The sequence below is a fragment of the Ambystoma mexicanum genome, chromosome 6p (genome assembly GCF_040938575.1).
Source record: "Ambystoma mexicanum isolate Mex_15411 chromosome 6p, UKY_AmexF1_1, whole genome shotgun sequence".
NCBI lineage: Eukaryota > Metazoa > Chordata > Amphibia > Caudata > Ambystomatidae > Ambystoma > Ambystoma mexicanum.
In genome coordinates, this window is record NC_090935.1 from 1135475154 (window position 1) to 1135493991 (window position 18838).

At 46.6% G+C, this 18838-nt stretch overlaps 1 protein-coding gene across 2 annotated transcripts in view; it reads right to left on the reverse strand.

The window, feature by feature from the left end:
- The window catches only part of SMARCA2 (SWI/SNF related BAF chromatin remodeling complex subunit ATPase 2), a 3136185-nt gene that overhangs the window by 2942425 nt on the left and 174922 nt on the right, over nt 1-18838 (reverse strand). For both annotated transcript variants that reach the window (XM_069625745.1, XM_069625746.1), the window contains exon 3: nt 14363-14492. In XM_069625745.1, coding sequence (XP_069481846.1) covers nt 14363-14492 — 130 coding nt within the window. The remainder of the gene's footprint in view (nt 1-14362; nt 14493-18838) is intronic.

The window sequence follows — 18838 nt, forward strand, 5'->3', positions numbered from 1 at the left end:
AAGCACCATCATTATTCTCAACACGGCCCGTGTGAGGCAGGCTGCCCTGAAGTCTGGCAGCTCGGTGATGCATTGCGGTCGTGGCTCGCCTTCCGAAACGTAGGCCAGGCATCCCGAGTTTTCTCAGCAGCAGCAGTTCTCGTCCTCAGTTGGCATTAGCTCGCACCGATTGCATGTGCACCAGGTGGAGACGCCGTCCATGCGACTAGGCCCAGGCTCTTCATCTGTTGATTCGTCCTGCCAACTGCCGTCCGAATCCCCATAGTTTTCGCGTGCTTCCCTTTCCAGTAGTTCCTCCTCGGTATACTCTGGCTCGTACATGTAGGCCATTATTGTAGCCATTGTGTGTTAAACTAAAATAATTTATAGCGGTGGTACTGGTATCTGTCCACACGCGCTACAAGCGGCGAAGGTAGCTGACCAGAGCACTGAAACGAGTCACAGAATACTCAAAGTAACAGAGAGGAATGGAATCGAAAATCTGCTGCTTTGTGTTGTGAAACGGTCTGTTTATACTTATTGAGGAAAGAGGCGTCCTGCCATTTCCATGGCGACACATCATTAGCTGAAGCACAGCGAATGTTGACACAAGACGTGCTTTGGCGTTGGGAAATGGGCGGTACGAGTCTGCTGATGACAGGCTCAGGGGCGGGGGATTTGATTTAGTGCCGCAAAAGCAGGTCAGCCAGGGCGATGGGGGAAATGATAGGATTATCAGAAAATGGCAGCTCCCTGGTGCTTGTTTTCGCGTGCGTTTAATGGACGAAAACTCGGGTAAGGTCCATAGGAAAGTTTTCTAAAATCGAGCCACTTAGGCTTAAAAAAACATGGCCGACCCGTAGGGACAATAAAAAATTTTTACTAGACCATGCCTTTAACTTGCATGTGTAGGCGGTATAGGATGCTAGTGAGTTTACTTGCTTTTTTTGTGACAATGCTGAGTCGAGGGGGAAGCCTAGGGTTTTTACTGTTTTGGCGACTGTGATAGTGTTGCCATCGATGTTGAATGCTTTGTAGTTGGAGCTGAGTTATTTTAGATTGGCGTTGGAACTGAGGAGCAGAATTTCGGTTTTATCATCATTCAGGCATAGACCATGTGTGGCCATCCATGCCTGAATGATGAGGTATATTTTGTTTACCAAGGCCGTATCTGAATCGAAGTTGCCCGAAAGGGGTATGAGGATCTGGGTGTCATCTGAGTAATTAGTGTATGTGACACCCAATCTGTCCAACTTGTCAAATAAGGGCTTTGTAAAAATGTTGTAGAGGGTGGGGGAGACGCAGGAGCCTTGAGGTACACCGCAGGTTATTTTGATAGGGTCTGCTGAGGCTAGTGAAGAGAAGACTCATGGTTCGATTGTCCAGGAATGATTGGATCCAGGTTATGCACCGAGGCCAGGTGTTCGCACAGGACTGTGTGATCTACAAGGTCGAAGGCCGACGATAGGTCGAGGAGGAGTAGGTTAGCAGGGTTTCCATTGTCATTGATCTCATTAATTTGGGTTTTAAGATCGATCAAGGCCGTCTCAGTGCTGTGTTGTGGTCTGAATCCAGATTGTCAGACGCCTAGTAGTTTGTGAGTTTCTAGATATTGCTGGATTTGCAGGTATGCTACTCTGTCTATTATCTTCAATAGGAAAGGTACCGTGGTGATGGACCTGCAATTAGTCGGGATCTAGGGTTTGCTTCTTGAGGAGAGGCAGAACCCATGATTCTTTGAGATTACTTGGAATGGTGTTAGAGGAGAACGATGTGTTGATCAGTTTGGTTATAAAGGGGGCCAAGTCCCTGGCAGCATCCTTGATTGTCAGGGGTGGACAGTTGTCCCCATTGCAATTGGATGGTTTAAGTGAGGCGATGATTTTTTCTGTTTCTGGGAGGAGATTTTAGCAAATCTGAAAGGGTTCGGGTCAGAACGATTGGTTGTTTTGGCTTGATTGCTAGGAGACGAGTCGTTCGTAGTTAGGGAGTCTTTTTTCAGTGCGATTTTAGATTGGAGAGTATTGATTATGTTGGTTAGAGCATTTTGGACGCTGGTACACCATGGTTTGTCTTTAGTTATGTTATCTGGTGGGGGTATCAGGGATTCTAGTTCCCTTAGTATAGTAAATAGTTCCCTGGTATTGGAGCTGGATTTTTTGATTCTTTCATTGAATATGTTATTTTTTGTGAGCAAGATTTCTTTTTTATAATTATTAGCTAAGAGTTTGAGTTGTAGTTTGTTCTCTTCAGTGGGGGTGTTACGCCATAGGGTTTCTAGTTTCCTTTTGCGCATTCTTAGTTCTTTCAGATGGGGGGTGAACCAGTTCTTTCAGATGGGGGGTGAACCAGTGTAAGTTATCAATATTTACGATCCACCAGGAGGTTCCATGACTAAAATTCTACAAATCACTATTTACACTGGGCCGAAATCACACCGGCTGGCAGTGTGGTACTGGCAGGGGACTTCAATAGACAGCTCCTACACGCACCCAACTCCAGGGTTTTGCGGTTGAACCATTCTTGGCAGTCACTATTCGATTTTTTCGACTTGGAACCTTTGGAGATGCAACCAAGTTAAGAGCTTGTCCCACCATATACATGGTCCAAAGGTATCACTACATCATTAATAGACTATGTGATAACAGGCAAGGAAACGAGAAACTCATCTAGGTCAATTGTGATATCTAATAATAGGGCAAGTGACCATGGAGTATTATGTTGGACAACACTAAAAACTGAACTGGAGATGCAGCAAAAAGGCATTGAAGTAACAGTAAACCCTACTGGCAATAGAATATGCTGGACCCAAAGGTACATTAAAAGGGTAAACGACACCCTAAGCCAAAACATACGGAACCTAACTGCTATCCTCAACATAGCCGATTGGAAGTTACAATATCTGATCAAGGAGACGTTATCCCCACACGTCAATTGTGCGAAAGCAAAGAATAAAATCTTCCAGGACCACTCAAACAAGTCCATCGATATAGTGTTATTGGAAAGAAAGAAACCGTACCGCAGAGACAAGGCAGCACTCAAAAGAAACTAGGAGCTATCCCCGGATACCATCAGGAAGAAAACGACAAATTTGGCTACAAAGTACAGAAATTGGGTCAAAAATCAAAGCTTCCATTAGGTCTGTAAATTGGAGAAATTTGTTCCTATGGCTGAGAAGAATGGGCAACAAGGCGCAATTCTGGCGGCATTTCAACAGTTTCAAAAACGCAACCCCTCAGATTGACCTAAATCCAATCTCGCAGGAAACTTGGATTAAACATATCCAAGATCTTTACTCCCCTACGGAACAAATGAATCAGGAGACAGCAGTGGGTGCAAAGTGAGTGGAGCCAGGTGAACCGGCTAGAAAAAGTGAAACTGGAGGAAGAGATCACTGAAAGGAACATCGAAAGGCTAATAATAAAATCCAAAGCCGTGCGCCAGGCCCCGATGGCATCCTTAACCTGGTCTTCAAAGCAGACCCAGGCCTGTGGGCGAGAATTCTGGTTCCTTATTTTAGGGAAGTACTCAAGACTGGACAAATTTCTGAGAGCTGGTACCAGTCTATTCTGGTCCCTATCCTAAAGAAGGGGGATAGACTTTCACCAAAGAACTATCGGCTGCTGGCGATGATGGGACGTCAGCCAGAAAATCTTCGCCAACGTGCTTCTGGAACAACTAAATACCTGAATGGAAACAGAGAACATGTTGAGTACATTCCAAACAGGATGTAGGAAAACCTATAATACTACCACCAACATAGCAACATTACAAGATCTACGGACACTACGAGCAAAAGGGGAGAATAAACTATTGTTGCTACGTAGATTTTTTTGAACGCCTTCGATCTGTTCTCCAGATGCAGACTGTGGGGGACATTAAAAAGGGCTGGTTATCGATCCGGCCCTACTTACCATATACAAACTGTTTATAGCACCACTACAGTAGCAGTTTGCTTCAACCAGGAGCGGTAATTGACAAAAATATACCTCTACCTCACTGGGGCTCAAACAGGGCTGTGCATCGGGTCCTACACTCTATAACCTTTACACAGCTGACATGGAACAAGCACTAAGGGCACCTAGAAATTACCCCCCCCCCCCCCCACTATAAATGGCGCAAAAATCATTGTAATGGCATATGCTGACAATACTATAATTTTCGACCAGACGCAGATTGGACCTCAGCGTTCCTTGGACGCCGTAAATCAGTGCGCAAAAGATATTTACATGGTGATAAACAAGACCAAAACAAAATAACAAGTTACTTCTTACCTGGTAACGTTCTTTCGACGGGATGTTCCTCCGGCGTATTCCTCATCTTTGATGATACGTTTCCAGCTTGCTGGCCTCGGAAATTTTATCTGTAGAGGGCGCTGTGCGTCAACGTCCGCTGAGTCGATGTCCCTTGACGGCCACCGTATCGGCGCCGATGTCACCATGCCCATAAATAGACACGCGCTGCGTCCGTTGCTCAGTTCCGTTTTGTAGTATAAGAAAAGACATGCCTGAATCGGTTAGTAACCTTGAAGGAGCGAAAGCTGCAACCACAAGGGAAGTTATCACTGCGGGGATGGATGGGAGGGGCGATAAGGAATACGTCGGAGGAACATCCCGTCGAAAGAACGTTACCAGGTAAGAAGTAACTTGTTCTTCGAAGGGATTGTGTCCTCCGACGTATTCCTTATCTTTGATAGACTCCCATAGCAGTGGTATGTAATTGGAGGAGGGAGTGACAGTGTTGTGTATCCCTTTAGGGATGGACCGAATGTAATACGGCCTTGCCAAATCTGGTCTCTTGAGCAGTGGAGGAATCCAGATTGTAAAATTTGGTGAATGTATGTGCAGACGACCATGTGGCAGCCGCACATATGTCCCGGACCGGTACCCCTCTCTGGAGAGCCGAAGAGGCTGCGATACCCCTGGTTGAATGAGCCCTGAGATTTTGGGCTGGCTCTTTCTTTGCTAATCTATAACATTCCAGGATGGCCAAGATAATCCACCTGGAGATGGTTTGTTTTGTTATGGGTAGTCCCAACTTGTGACCTGAGTATCCTACAAACAGTTGGTCTGCTTGCCTGATCCTAGCCATTCTGCTGATATAAAAGCTGAGAGCTCGCCTAGGGTCCAGCCTGTGTAGCCTTTCCTCCTCTTTCCCCGGATGGGGAGGAGGGTAGAATGAAGGCAAGGTAATTTTCTGAGTAATGTGGAATTCAGAAACCACCTTTGGGAGAAAATTAGGCTTCACCTGAAGGGACAACCTTGTCCTTGTGGAAGATTGTATGTGGGGGTTTACAGGAGAGAGCGTGTAGCTCACTCACCCTCCTAGCAGATGTTAGTGCTACCAGTAGGGCAGTTTTAAGTGTGAGAAATCTCAATGCGCAAGAGTGAAGTGGTTCGAGTGGAGTGCCCATTAAGAAGTTTAAGACTAAATTTAAGTCCCATAATGGAACCTGGAATGGTTTTGGAGGGTAAACATTAGTTAAACCCTTGAGAAATTGTACAACTAGAGGAATTTTGAAATACAATGGTTCCTCTGCAGTGCGCTTGAAGATAGAAAGCGCTGCAAGATAGCCTTTTACAGTGCCAACTTGAAGGCCTGAGTTTGCCAAGTAGAGTAGAAACGATAACACTGTTGGTGTACCGCATGAAAAAGGGTCGATATTCTCTTCCCTACACCAGCTGCAAAACTTGTTCCAACGGCAGCGGTATAAAGACTTTGTTGCTGGTCTTCTGGCCGAAAGCAACACCTCCATGACGTCATCAGGGAGATCCCAATCCTTGTACCTCAACCTTTCAGAAGCCAAGCGTGAAGGTTGAGGGTTCTGGTGTCTGGATGGAGAACCTGACCTCCCTTCTGCGAGAGAAGATTCTCTTTGAGTGGAAGACGGATTGGAGGGCAGATGGACATATCTAGAAGGTCCGGGTACCACATTCTCCTGGCCCAATCCGGGGCAATTAGGATCATGGTTTTCCGGAATCTTCTCAACCTCCTGATCATTTGAGGAATAACAGGGACTGGTGGGAATGCGTAAAGGAGTGGGAACTCCCAGTCCACTACGAACGCATCTCCTAGAGCTCCTCTCGAGGGAAATTCCCTTGAACAGAACAGATCGCACTTCCTGTTGGTGCTTGTGGCGAACAGATCCACCTGAGGGGTTCCCCAAAGGGCGAAGATCTCTTGAAGGACTTCCTGAGCTAGCTCCCACTCGTGGGAGATTGTTCTGCCTGCTCAGAGCGTCTGCTGTCAAATTCTTCTCTCCGGCTAGGTGGACTGCCGATAGAGAGATCCCTTCCCGAATTGCCCAAAACCAGAGCTGCATTGACTCTTGCACAGTGGCAGTGATCCTACGCCTCCTCTTTTGAGGTAGTGCATGGCCACCGTGTTGTCCGTCATTATCTGGACATTTCTCCCCTGTACTGATGGCAGGAAAGCTTTCAGCGCTAGTCTGATCGCTCTCAGCTCTAATAGGTTGATATGTAGTCTGGACTTCGATGGAGACCAATGACCGCTGATGGTCAAGTCGTTGGCATGGGCTCCCCACCCTGTGAGCGAGGCGTCTGTGACTACTGTTATCTCCGGCCATGGTTGCCAAAACAGTTCTCCTTTCAAGATGTTCTCTGAATAGGCCCACCATTGAAGGTCGTGGGCTACCTTGTTCGGAATCCTGAGGAGGTCTGACATTCTCCCTGAGAATTGTGACCACTGACTTCTCAGTGCCCACTGAAGAGATCTCATTCTCAGGCAAGCCTCTGGCACAAGGAAGATGCAGGATGCCATGAGGCCTAGCAACCTCAAAAAGTCAAAGGCTGGGAGACGCTGGGCATTTTGAAACTTGGTGACCATCTGTAGAATATCTTGAGCCCTCACCTCTGGTGGCGAGGCTTTTCCCAGGGAAGTGTCCAGGACCGCTCCAATGAACTGGAGTCTCTGAAATGGTATCATCTGTGACTTCTTTAAATTGAGGGAGAAGCCCAGTCTGTGAAGGAAGAGGCAGACATAATCTAGCTGGGTCTGGGCCTGTTCCGAAGATACGGCCCCGATCAGCCAATCGTCCAGGTAGGGATAAACGTGGATCCCTTCCCTCCTTAGACTCGCCGCCACTACCGACATCAGCTTGGTGAAGACCCTCAGGGCGGAGGTCAGCCCAAATGGCAGAACTCGAAATTGATAATGAGAGTTGCCAATTGCGAACCTCAGGTATTTCCTGTGCTTGAGATGGATTGGCACATGGAAATAAGCATCCTGAAGGTCCAGAGATACCAGCCAGTCCTGGAGCTGGAGGGCCGAAGGATCTGAGAAAGAGTTACCATCTTGAACTTGTCCTTCCTGAGGAACTTGTTCAATTCTTGTAAGTCCAGGATGGGTCTCAGTCCTTCTTTGGTATGAGAAAGTAGGGGGAGTACCAGCCCTTCCTGTCCGCTACAGGTACCGGTACCGGTTCTATGGCACCTTTCTCTAGCAGGTCCATAATTTCCTGCAAGAGGAGCGGATCTGGAACTTTTAGAGAGCTGTGCCCCGGTGGATGACTGAGGGATGTGTAGAAAGGGTAGGAAGTAACCTTGAGCAACTGTCTCCAACGCCCAAGCATCTGAAGTTATAGCCTGCCATTCCATCAGATGGTGAGTTAACTTGTCCCCTACAGGTGTCTTGTGTGCGAAGGCCTCAGAGTGGTTTGGGGGCGGCTGATGCAGATGCCGACGGTAAAGAGGCACCTGCTGCTGCTGCGGTCTTAGTACCTTTGACCCGTCCACATCGTGTGGATCTTCTTTGGCCTCTTTGAGCCGGCTGTCCTCTGCCTTTTCCGAACGCGGAATAATAGCGAAAGGACTTTCCGCTCCCAGAGGTTCCTGAGGGGCAAAAAGGAGTCTGGCGGATAGCAGCTCCTAAGGATTTTGCTGCTGCTTTAGAAATCTGTAACTTTTCCAGACTGTCATCCGCCTTCTTCACGAATAATGAAGAGCTGTCAAAGGGCATATTTAAAAGTCTGGCCTGTACATCAAGGGCAAAGCCCGACTTTCGCAACCACGCATGCCTGCGGATTGTTGTACTAGCTGCCATGGCCCTGCTGATACTGTCAGCGGAATCGATGCCTGTTTGAAGTGATTCGCACATGGCATCTTTGCCATCTTGAATGATGTTAAGGAAGGCTTCCTTCTCCTCTCCATCGGGTATGCAGTCAGCCGCTGATGAAGCACACTCCCATAATGTGTGACTGAACCTGGCGAGCGTACAGGTGGCGTTGATGGACTTCAACGCCATACTACAGGCAGAGAAGACTTTCTTTGCCATAGTCGTACCTCTCGTCATCCCTATCCTGTGGGACAGTAGGGTAAGCAGTCCTATTTCTGGATGAAGTTGCCGCTTGAACCACCAGGCTCTCTGGGGTCGGGTGTTTTGACAGGTATTCAGGGTCAGCAGCCGCTACCCTATACTTTGTCGACAGTCTTTTATTGACTGCTGGGATAACTTCGGGAGTTTCCCCAATTGGATGCAATTTTTCTTTGTAGGGCTGCATGGAAGGGGACCACCGGGTCCTCCTGTGGGCCTTTGTCCAATATATCCGTTAGATCATCCTGTTGGAAAACAGGTGAAGGCGCAGACCAACCCATAAACTCAATTATTCTTGCCATCAGGGTTCTATATGGTGTTTCGGCATGTTCCCCTGGGTCTGGCTTTACAAATTCCACTTCTGGGGAAGTGTCAAGTCCACTTGCCTCATGAAGTGACTCCTGTAGTTCCTCCAGCCTTCTTTCTTCAGAGGTGAAATCCTCTGCAGCAGGCAGTGTGGATCTCTGTAAACCAAAAGTGTCTTGGTCAGAGTCTTCCCTTTCTTCATAAATTGAAGAAAGACCAGGGTATTCTGATCTCTGAAATGGAGTAAAGCCCATCTCTAGGGCTGAAGGAGCCAAACTCGTCGTTATTGGACGAGAAAATGTCGAAGTCATCGACGCCGATGTAACTGGCTTCGAAGGCGCCGAAAATGGCGTCGAAAAAACTGGAAGGGGTCTCGAAGAACTCGAGAGGATCGGGATCCTACTCGAGGGCATCGACGACGGTCTCGACGTCGTGCGGAGGCCCTTGAAAACACTGTTGGCTGTGTAGCCTTGGTCCTCTCTTTCATTGGCGTCGGCTCGATCGACCGATGCGTCGAGGAACCCTTCGACAACGGCGTCAATGGCGCCGACTCGTGCGTCGAAGGAACCTTCGAAGACGGTGCCTTCTCACCCAATGGCTCATGGCGCTCTCGGGTGGAATGTTTCGCCGGGTGCTGGGACTCGCGGCATTTTGATTTTTTGGGTTTTTCACCCGGGGTATCACCCTCAGCTGTCTTCGAGGGGGTCGAGGCCGCGTTCTCGAAGACGCTTAACATTTTCTTTCCGAATTCCTCCCACTCAGCTTGAGAACTGTGTTTGGTGGGACAGGAAACTCTTTCTGGGGACACCGAAGACGACGAGGAATGGGACCTTCGACGTCTCTTTTTTGAGTGTCTAGATCTCGACGAATGGTGGGAGCTGCTTCGAGATCTAGAATGGGAGTGTTTGACGGCGAGGAGACTAATGCCTCGACTCAGCCGACGAAACCTTTGAGGAGGATTTGGCCGACTTACCTCTCTCAAGCTTCCCCTTTCGCTCCTTCAGGGCTTTCGCCGTCATGGACATGCAGTACTCACACTCCGAACAATGGTGCTCAGACCCCAAGCACCCTAAACAGACCCTGTGTGGATCCGTTGACATTTTTTTTACCGCAGTCTCGACATTTCTTGAAGCCGGATCGCGGCGTCGTCGGTTCTGATGAAGAAGCCATCGAGAACGATAAGGAATATTCCTCAAAATAGATTTAGATAAACCTGACTGAACTGAGCAGCGACGTTCCGAGGCCCCACGAAGCGCGGAAAAACGGAACTGAGCAACGGACGCAGCACTTGTCTATTTATGGGCATGGTGACGTCGGCGCCGATACGGTGGCCGTCGAGGGACATCGACTCGGCAGACGTCGACGCGCAGCGCCCTCTACAGAAAAAATTTCCGAGGCCAGCAGGCTGGAATTGTATTATCAAAGATAAGGAATACGTCAGAGGACACAATCCCTTCGAAATAATGTGTCTGAAGGACTTCCAAAACAAAGTAAAGAACTCACAGTGGCATTTGGATGGTTCAACCTTGGACACCGTCAAGGAAGTGGTCTACAAAAGTGCATTTACCACAACACATCCCCATTAGTAAGATTGCATGTTAAAGGAAGTTTAAGTCATACAATTCAAAATTAAATTGTTGTAGTTACAGCTGTGACATGTGATGTATTCAGCATTTGTCAACTGTAAAAAGAAATTCAAATATAGGTGTCATGAAATATAATGGGCACTGGGTGGAAAATGTAGATTACGAGGACAAGGATATTTAGCAAGGTTTTGTTCTTTTGGCATGTAGATTTTTAAAACAAAATTCAACACCCCTGCAATACACATCCAATGTAATTTCTGCATAATTCAGTGCAGTTGCTCCAGGGGACTACCAACACAAGAATGTGTTCTATTGCGCTCAAGCGTGCATATGGTATGACCACAAGTCCTGTAATGAACTTGTTTCAAAAGGGAAAAACTAAACCTCTCAAGGAATGTAGTTTTTTAGTTCTCTCAGCCCCGCTACATTCCTTGAAACTAAGCCCCTTTCATGGAATGTAGCTTTTTAGTTCCCTCAGCCATGCTACTAAGGCCAGTTAATTAGACTTGATTTAATTTTTGTAACGTGCTAGATCGCCCGCTGGCCTCAAAGGGCACTGGTTTAATGAAGGTTTAGTTAGCAAGTGGGCTTGAAAATCAGACAATGAAGGTTACAAACAAGCTGAAACGCTCCACCAAGACAGGTGAAGGTGGCCAACAGCTGGCCATGTCTTGCTACCTGTCGCCCCTCCTTTACAGATGTTCTAATTGAAGAAGAAATACTAAACCTTCCTTAAAACTATGCACTTAACCGCCTAGCACCAAGTGACTCTTTTGGTGGTACGAAGCATTAGTTCTTGCTGAGAGGTAAATCAATCTTCAGCTAGATTATATAAAAATGGGAGAAGCTGTCCAATGTCAGGCAGGAGAAGCAATCCCGCCCAATCCACAACAAAAACAGAATTGTATTTTGAAGGCTGAACTGTTTCAGTTTCTCACACTTCATACAGTCTCGACTTTCCTTTGCATTCTGGCCTAACACACCTCTAGACATGCCAGAAAGGTGTCATCCAGTCCCGTTTTCCCCCCTATGCTTTTAGTGACTTATTATTATTAGGTTATCAATTGAGCACAAACATTGCTGCAGAAAGCATTGGAGCACTTTACAGAGTGAGCCGAGAAACTACAGAATGGGGAGCAAGTAACAATGAGTATAGCATATGAACGTTCACCAAGTGAAGAAGGGGGGAGGATTGACAATGCAGAGAACACAGGCATTAGTGGGCCAGTGCCAGGTAAAAGTAGGAGCAACTAGGGGTTAACATAGAAGAGGGAACAGTAGTGGAAGGCAGAAGGAAGTGGGAATGCAGCTGGGGGGCGCTATACATGAGGGGTTGAATGCTTGCACAGGTCTTCCTGAATTACAGAAGCGTGGGAGAAAGTGTCAGGTTGATGGGGAAGAGGTTCTAGAGTCTTCCGACAAACACGGAAGGCCTTTCGTCTGGTACTTTCCTTCCTACAGCGACAGGGTTCTAGTGTGCTCAAATCTTGGTTTCTGGTGGAGTGCTGGCTGCCAAAGATACTGTGTTTCGCAGGGAGGTAACTAGGAGGCTTGGGAATTACTGCTTTGTAGATGCAGCAGGGTATGAATGCAAAATGTCCGTGCAGCTAGATTGATGAGGGCCGGTATGATGTGGCTGAAGTTGCCGAGTACTTTCACAAGATGTGCTATCCTTGTATGACCTTTCTCAGAGGAGCTAGGTTGCTCTCAGAGGATCTAGGACGATTGTTGTGAGGCCTTGCCAAAGCAAATTCCAAACATGCAGGTGGGAGAGTAAATGGGCTTACACAGTGCATCTCAAGTTGGTTGCTGGGAAGGAAGGTCTTGATTTCCTTCTGGAGGGAAGGTTGGTACCATGATTGTTAGCTATGTGTGTCTTGAAGAAGAGGGTTTGCCGATTAAGAAACCAAGGGACTTGGCGCAGGTGGTCAGCTGGGGTGCCTGGTCTGGATGCACAGGGTTGTTAGTGAGAAGTAGGATTTCTGTCTTGGATGGGATGAGCTTTAGGTAAGCACTGGACATCGAGTAATGGATTAGTAAAACGCAGACTTGAGTCTGGACGTCTTCGATGGAGATCTTGGAAGTAGATTTGCGTGTCATTGGTGTATTGGTGGATGTGGATGTTGTGCAGGGCCAGGAGGATACCAAGGAGTTCCATGTACAAGTTATGGATAGATGATATAGGAGGCATCCATCTGGACAAACGGTAATGGTCCAAAATGTCGCTCACAATTACGACAGCCGAAAATGCTGACTTTTTTTAGACCCCCCCCCCCACACCACATATATGTGTGGGGGGTATATGATATAATATTACTATGGGGAGCTGCAGGGGGGGGTCACCCCCACATATACATGTGGTGTAAAGGGGGTTTAAAATAAAAATATATATTTATTTAAAGTCTGCATTTTCAGCCATCATAATTATGATGGTCGCAGTGATCACATAGATCCGGACAAACTGATGGCTGTTAGTGAGGTAGCACTTGAACCAATGCAGGATGATCTTGCTGATCCCCATGCAAAGATGTAGGATGTCTGCAAGAGCGAGGTGGTCTGTTGAACACTGCCAAGAGGTGAAGGAGAACCTGGTCGTCAAGGATGTTAAGGGCACGATAGATCGGTTGGACGGTTGCAGTCTCAGTGATGCGAGTTGGTCGGAATTCGGATTGGTAGGACTGTAGGAGATTTGTTGATCTCAATGAGTTGGTGGGGTTTAGTGGCTACTGCTTTGTCAAGGATCTTGCCTATGAAGGGGGGGATGGGGATGGGGCAGTTGTTGCTAAGGTCATCAGAGTCCAACATGGGTTACTTGAGGAGGCATCCTGCCGTCTTACTACCCTACCCACCCTGCCGATGCAGTTTTATACGGTGTCCAGTCATTATCTCGAAAACAAAATGTCGAATTACAATAATGTCGAAAACAAAAATGTCGAATTTTTTTTTTTAATTTACATGTTTTTTTGGGGTTCCGGTGGTAAAAAAAAAAGGGGTAAAACATAAAAAAAAAATTAAGAAAGGGGGGTTGGGGGGGAACCCCCCCATTTCAAATAAAAATCAACAAAAAAAAAAGAAATTCGACATTTTTGTTTTCGACTTTATTTTTTCGACATTATGACTTTCGACATATTTGTATTCGGGATTATGACTATAAACCGTTTTATACAATTGGGTGGCACATTGCAGGATGGTGTTCTGCAAATCTACATCTCCCAAGAAGCCTGGCACTGTGCACTTGCAGCCCGGGGACCGGAGCAACAGTCAGGGCGATGTGGAGAACAAGCCTCTGGTGAACCTGCAGCATCAACAAGTCTTATTTTGATCATTATGTTTGAGATCAGTTTGTTGGAAAAAGAGAACTGGGAGCATTGTGAACAAGAACTAAACCCTTGCCAACACATTTTTAAAGCCGTCAATCGGCCCATCCAAGATAAATTCAGGGGTTGAAGGACAGGAGCCCACACATTGGTGCTTGGTGTTCTGAGTGACTTTAAGGGACCAACCGCAATTCAATCCAGAGGTCATTGTCACCAAAGATACTGCTTTGCCTTCACACAAAGAATGGAACATTTATTTGAAAAAGCAATCTCAGGTCATTACTCAACCATGCACTAAGGCGTTTCGTTTTGTCAGTGGAAAAAGGAAGGTTGATAAATTCATCAGCAGATGGCCCCAATCCTATATGACGAGTTGCCTGAACTCACCGTCCTTATTTGGTGGGAGAGCGAGCCAGCAGGGACCGGGCATCATCAATGTGGTTTATATGTAATTAGAGGGTTGATAAACAAGTGAGGAAACTGCATGGGAGGGTTTCCTAGTTTGTGTAAAAAGATTGCACAATATTTTGTTGGTGATGAAAATGAACAGCATTAGACTGAACCTAATCGTGATGTCTTTAATACGTCAACCTGCAAGACATGGAGACTACATAGCTGTGTTTGCTATGAACCTTACGCCTTTACAAGTTGTAATACTGTTCTAGGATTCCAATTTCTGTGACATACTGGTTTAATGTAATTAAAAATGATACATGAATGAATTATTTTGTGATGTATATCAATGTAGGCCTGAGATCAGAGGAATGAAGGGCTATCTTATTGCATCAGGAAAGAAACATAAAAATGGCATGATTAAATGTCAAATGTCATAGCTTCCACTACCTTGGCTATGCTGGTCCATTGGACTCTGAGGTGGACCCATCCCAGGGTGAGGCGGTCTCATAGTGGTACCCTTCATAGAGGCACAGTGCATTTCTTCAGCCATTCCTTTGTCGTGCATGCTATCAAGTGGCTGCAAAGTAAAGTATTCACATTTTAACACAGTAAACAGTGCTTATAAAAATCAACTATCTGGAAAATCTAAAAGAAACTTTACATGTCGCTCAGTGCCCCGATCAACACAACACCACATTTATAGCACCGGATTAGTTCCTTTCAATTGGTGGTTTTGAAAAATCAGAAATACCCACAATCTAGTCGGCAGAGAAATAAGAGCATGGTATATTGATATTATTCTCGACCTCCACACATCCAATCTCATTGGCCCAAGAAAGGCCTGTTTTGACTCCCATTGGATCCCACAAGGGTTTTTTCATGATCTCCCCAAACAATAATGCTCTTCGGCAAGTAGTCCATCTCTCCTAAACACCAGTCCCCATTGAAGGGCAGGGACTTGCCTTGTCTGGTCCTGTCCGGACCTGGGAGGGCTCCCCTGGGTCTCTGAAGCCTGAGCCTCCCGCTGTCGTCCAAATTTCTTGGAACTCTAAGGAGGAATCCTCTGGCTAGCTTAAAACCCTCACAGGCGAACACCACACAGCGCTGGGTTTCTTTCGAGGTCACACCGTATATATTTGAGATGATGTGCACACGCTCTTGATTTATATTTATTATGCAGAGCAGTGACCACATCAAGAGGGGAGGATGGCAGGAGCCCAGCACCCAGTCTGCCCGTTCCTCCATGACCTACCTTGAGGTCGCCAACCATTTTCACCCATCCTGCGTGATCCCACCTTCCTTTGCAAGCATCCATCCACAGCCGATACCTGATTTTGATGATTACTCGCCTCATTGCTGCATCTGTGATTGTCACTTGCAACAAGATCTCGGCTCAAGCGAATATGGCTGCCGCCATACTTTGTTTACACGCTGCTTAGCAACCTTTGTTTGAATTGCTGCAATCCGATTGGCCCTACATCCATATTTGTGCACCCCAGCGGAACCGGAAGGCGGAAGTTGGCACGGTCTATAAGGCCAACTGCATGTCTGTCTGAAGCCTGTCCGTGGCCGGTCCGTGCTGTGCTGTGCCCAGACCCCTCGATCCTGCCAGCCACCCTCATCAAACAACAAACACTGCTACTTCTACCAGTATCCAGCCACCAGAACATTTTCGAACCTTGGCTTCCACATCGTCAGACAAACCCCAAGGTACCCTTTGCACAGCCACCCCCTTTAACCTACGTCTATTTTCATTACCGACATACTGTCGCTGCATGTGTGGAACTCATTAGTCTGCCCTAACCGGCCCATTCTGATCGCCGCCGCAATAGTCTGGGTTAATCTCCCCTTGAGACCCTAACGTTCATCAGCACCCATCTGTATCCGGTCCATGTTTTGTAACCACCCCCTTTGCCCGCTCACTAACACTACCTACTCTTACTGTGCTTTTTTTCCCCCATTCATATCTGACTAATCCAACCAGCCTACTGTGTAAGAATTATGTTAATGCACCAATAGGGTCTTGCTTCGTAGCTCACCATCTAACTACTCTGCTTAGCACTACATGCCTAAGCAACACTATTGCGCTTGATCCATACCAATACTACCAGGGTGGCCAGAGGTAATAAGTGTTTACCGAATTGTATATCGGCACAACTTTCATAACTACAGCTTAGCATTACGATTTAATCTGTACTCAATTATGAATGTTTACATTTTACATGTTGGCATAATGCCCCCTCTAGCTTAATTATTCGCCTAATATTTGGTTGTAATCTGCTATAACAGATAATTGCAAGAAAGAGTCTTAGTCCCCTTGTAGTCCCACGCCATACAACGCCTCCTTGCAAGCAGTCATTCGGTAGCAACTAGGACCAGATCGGTGGCGTAGCACACCATGCAAGGCACCCCATCCTCATTGCGACTTGCACCAACTATGCAAAATTGGTTTACCATTATCAGGTTACCTTTTTTGTTTATCCAACACAGTGTACCCAGCATTGATAACCACTATGTAGCGTAAAAGAACAGACTCTCCAAATTGGCCTGCCCCCAACATCATCCCATCACTTGCCCCACACCATTTCTGCCCTCCATGCCACCCTTTCCGCCTAACACCAACCACTCTCACCACCAGCCTAAATGACCTCATTCACGATAATAAAATGTGCACCAACTCGCAGAGCACTCTCAGCTACACTCACTGGAAACAACCACTCTCGTCCCATCTTTGGCAAGACTAGACGCTATCGCCCAAGATCACGCACGTTATATCGTGCACATGACACCATTCACGACCCTAAGCCACCCAAACTGACCCTACCTATCGGTTCCCGATGCCTCCTCAAGCCCACCACCAAACGAACCCACTCCACCCTATGCCCTAAAATGACTACAACGACAATTACCACCAATGAGAAACTTACCACCAACCTTCAAGGCACCCTCATTAATGCCTGCTCTCTAGGAGCTCACGCTACCAAAATACACGACCTTATCATAGAATCACAACTAGACTTCCTTGTTGTTACAGAATCCTGGCTCCACCAAGCTTTGGGTCCTCTCCTGACACTCGCAATCCCACCTGACTACAACATTCTCAGAACCGACAGGCACCAGTCTCATGGAGGCGGAGTTGCCATCATAGCCAAGACCAAACTCCAACTGATATCCTGCCCCATTGAAAGTGTTGCTGGCTATGAACTTCTAGCTAATCTCGCCATTAATGACAAAACCACCATCAACTTCATAGTAATCTACAGAGCTCCCAACTCCAATAGCCATCCTGAAATAGACATCCCACTTCTGCTTGCTCCTCTCATCAAACCCAATACTAAATGTGTCATCCTCGGAGATAGTAAAAAGATTTAACGACAGCCTAGACACTAAAGCAGAATCCCTACACTCCGCCCTCAAGGATATGAGCTTCACACAACTTGTGAACACCCCTACCCACATTAAGGGTAGAGCATTAGATTGGATCCTCATGCACAATACTACCATCACCATTGACTATCTCCTCACTCAATTGGATGGATCACCACAACATCCAATTTACTATCATCTCTGATGAACCCCCCCTATCGAATCTAAATTAACCAACACTTATGTAGCCAGAAATCTTTGCAAGCTCACCCCTGAAAACCTCAGCCCCATACTGAGCAAACTCCTAGACACCATGCCAATTTCCAGCGATAACCCTTGTCTCCTAGCAGACACATACCAAAACTGTCTCACCTCCACCATTAATGCTGTAGCCCCTCTAACCACCAAAACCAAACGCACTGACAAACGTTCATGTGTTTGGTTTAATGACGGTCTTGTTGCTCTAAGGAGAAAGAAACACGCCCTCGAACATGCACATAGAAAATACCCCTCCCCAGAGTCAGAAAAAGCCTTTCAGACGGCAAGAAAAAACTACAAATCGGCCATTATCACGTTCAAAGCTAATGCCTATAACACTCGGATCAACAACGCTGCCTCGGACTTCAAATAACTCTTCTCAATCCTGAGAGAATTGGAAAACCCCACCCGACAACGAATTCTACTCAGTCTAGCAAAGAATGGTGCACCACCATACAAGATGCTCTAGCTGCCAAAATTACAAAAATTGCAACCAAAAAGCAACTACTAGCTAACAAATCGGCCAGTGATGACCATATCCTGAATCATACTGTCAACACCAGCCATCTATTCTTCTTCACCCCAGTCTCCCAAGAGTTAGTCTTAGACACTATCTCCAAACTCAAAGCATCCAACTGTAAAGGAGATTCCGTTCCAGCACAAATAGTCAAATCATGTGCCCACAAACTTATACCCATCATTACCAACTTTGTGAATGCTTCGTTCAATGCCAAACTGGTCCCAGCAAGCATTAAAGCAGCTTGAGTTACTCCCCTACTAAAAAAAACCTCTCACGATCTGCCTATACCCACCAACTACCGGCCAATAATGACAGTTCCCTTTTTACTTAAATTCATAGACAAATTAGGATATAATCAAGTCCAAGCCCATCTGGAACACAACCAGCACAGGCCTAATCACAGCACGTAAAGAGCCCTACTGGGCCTTAAAATCCAGATGGATACCATTAGAGACTCGGGCAAACTTTGCATCCTCCTCTTGTTAGATCTCTCCGCTGCGTTCGACCTTGTGGACCACGACAAACTCTGCTCCACCCTAGCTAAAGACTTTAACTTCTCCACTATGTGGATTAAATCTTTCTTAAATGAACGAACCTCTAGAGTCTCTATAGGCAATGAAGCTGCAGATCCCATCCCAGTCCCCAATGGAGTACCCCAAGGCTCGGGCCTCTCACCCACTCTCTATAACGCTTATACTAAGCTCCTTGTTTCAGCCTTAGATGATATGGGTGTCATCTACACAAATTTTGTAGATGACACCCAGATCCTCATCCCACTC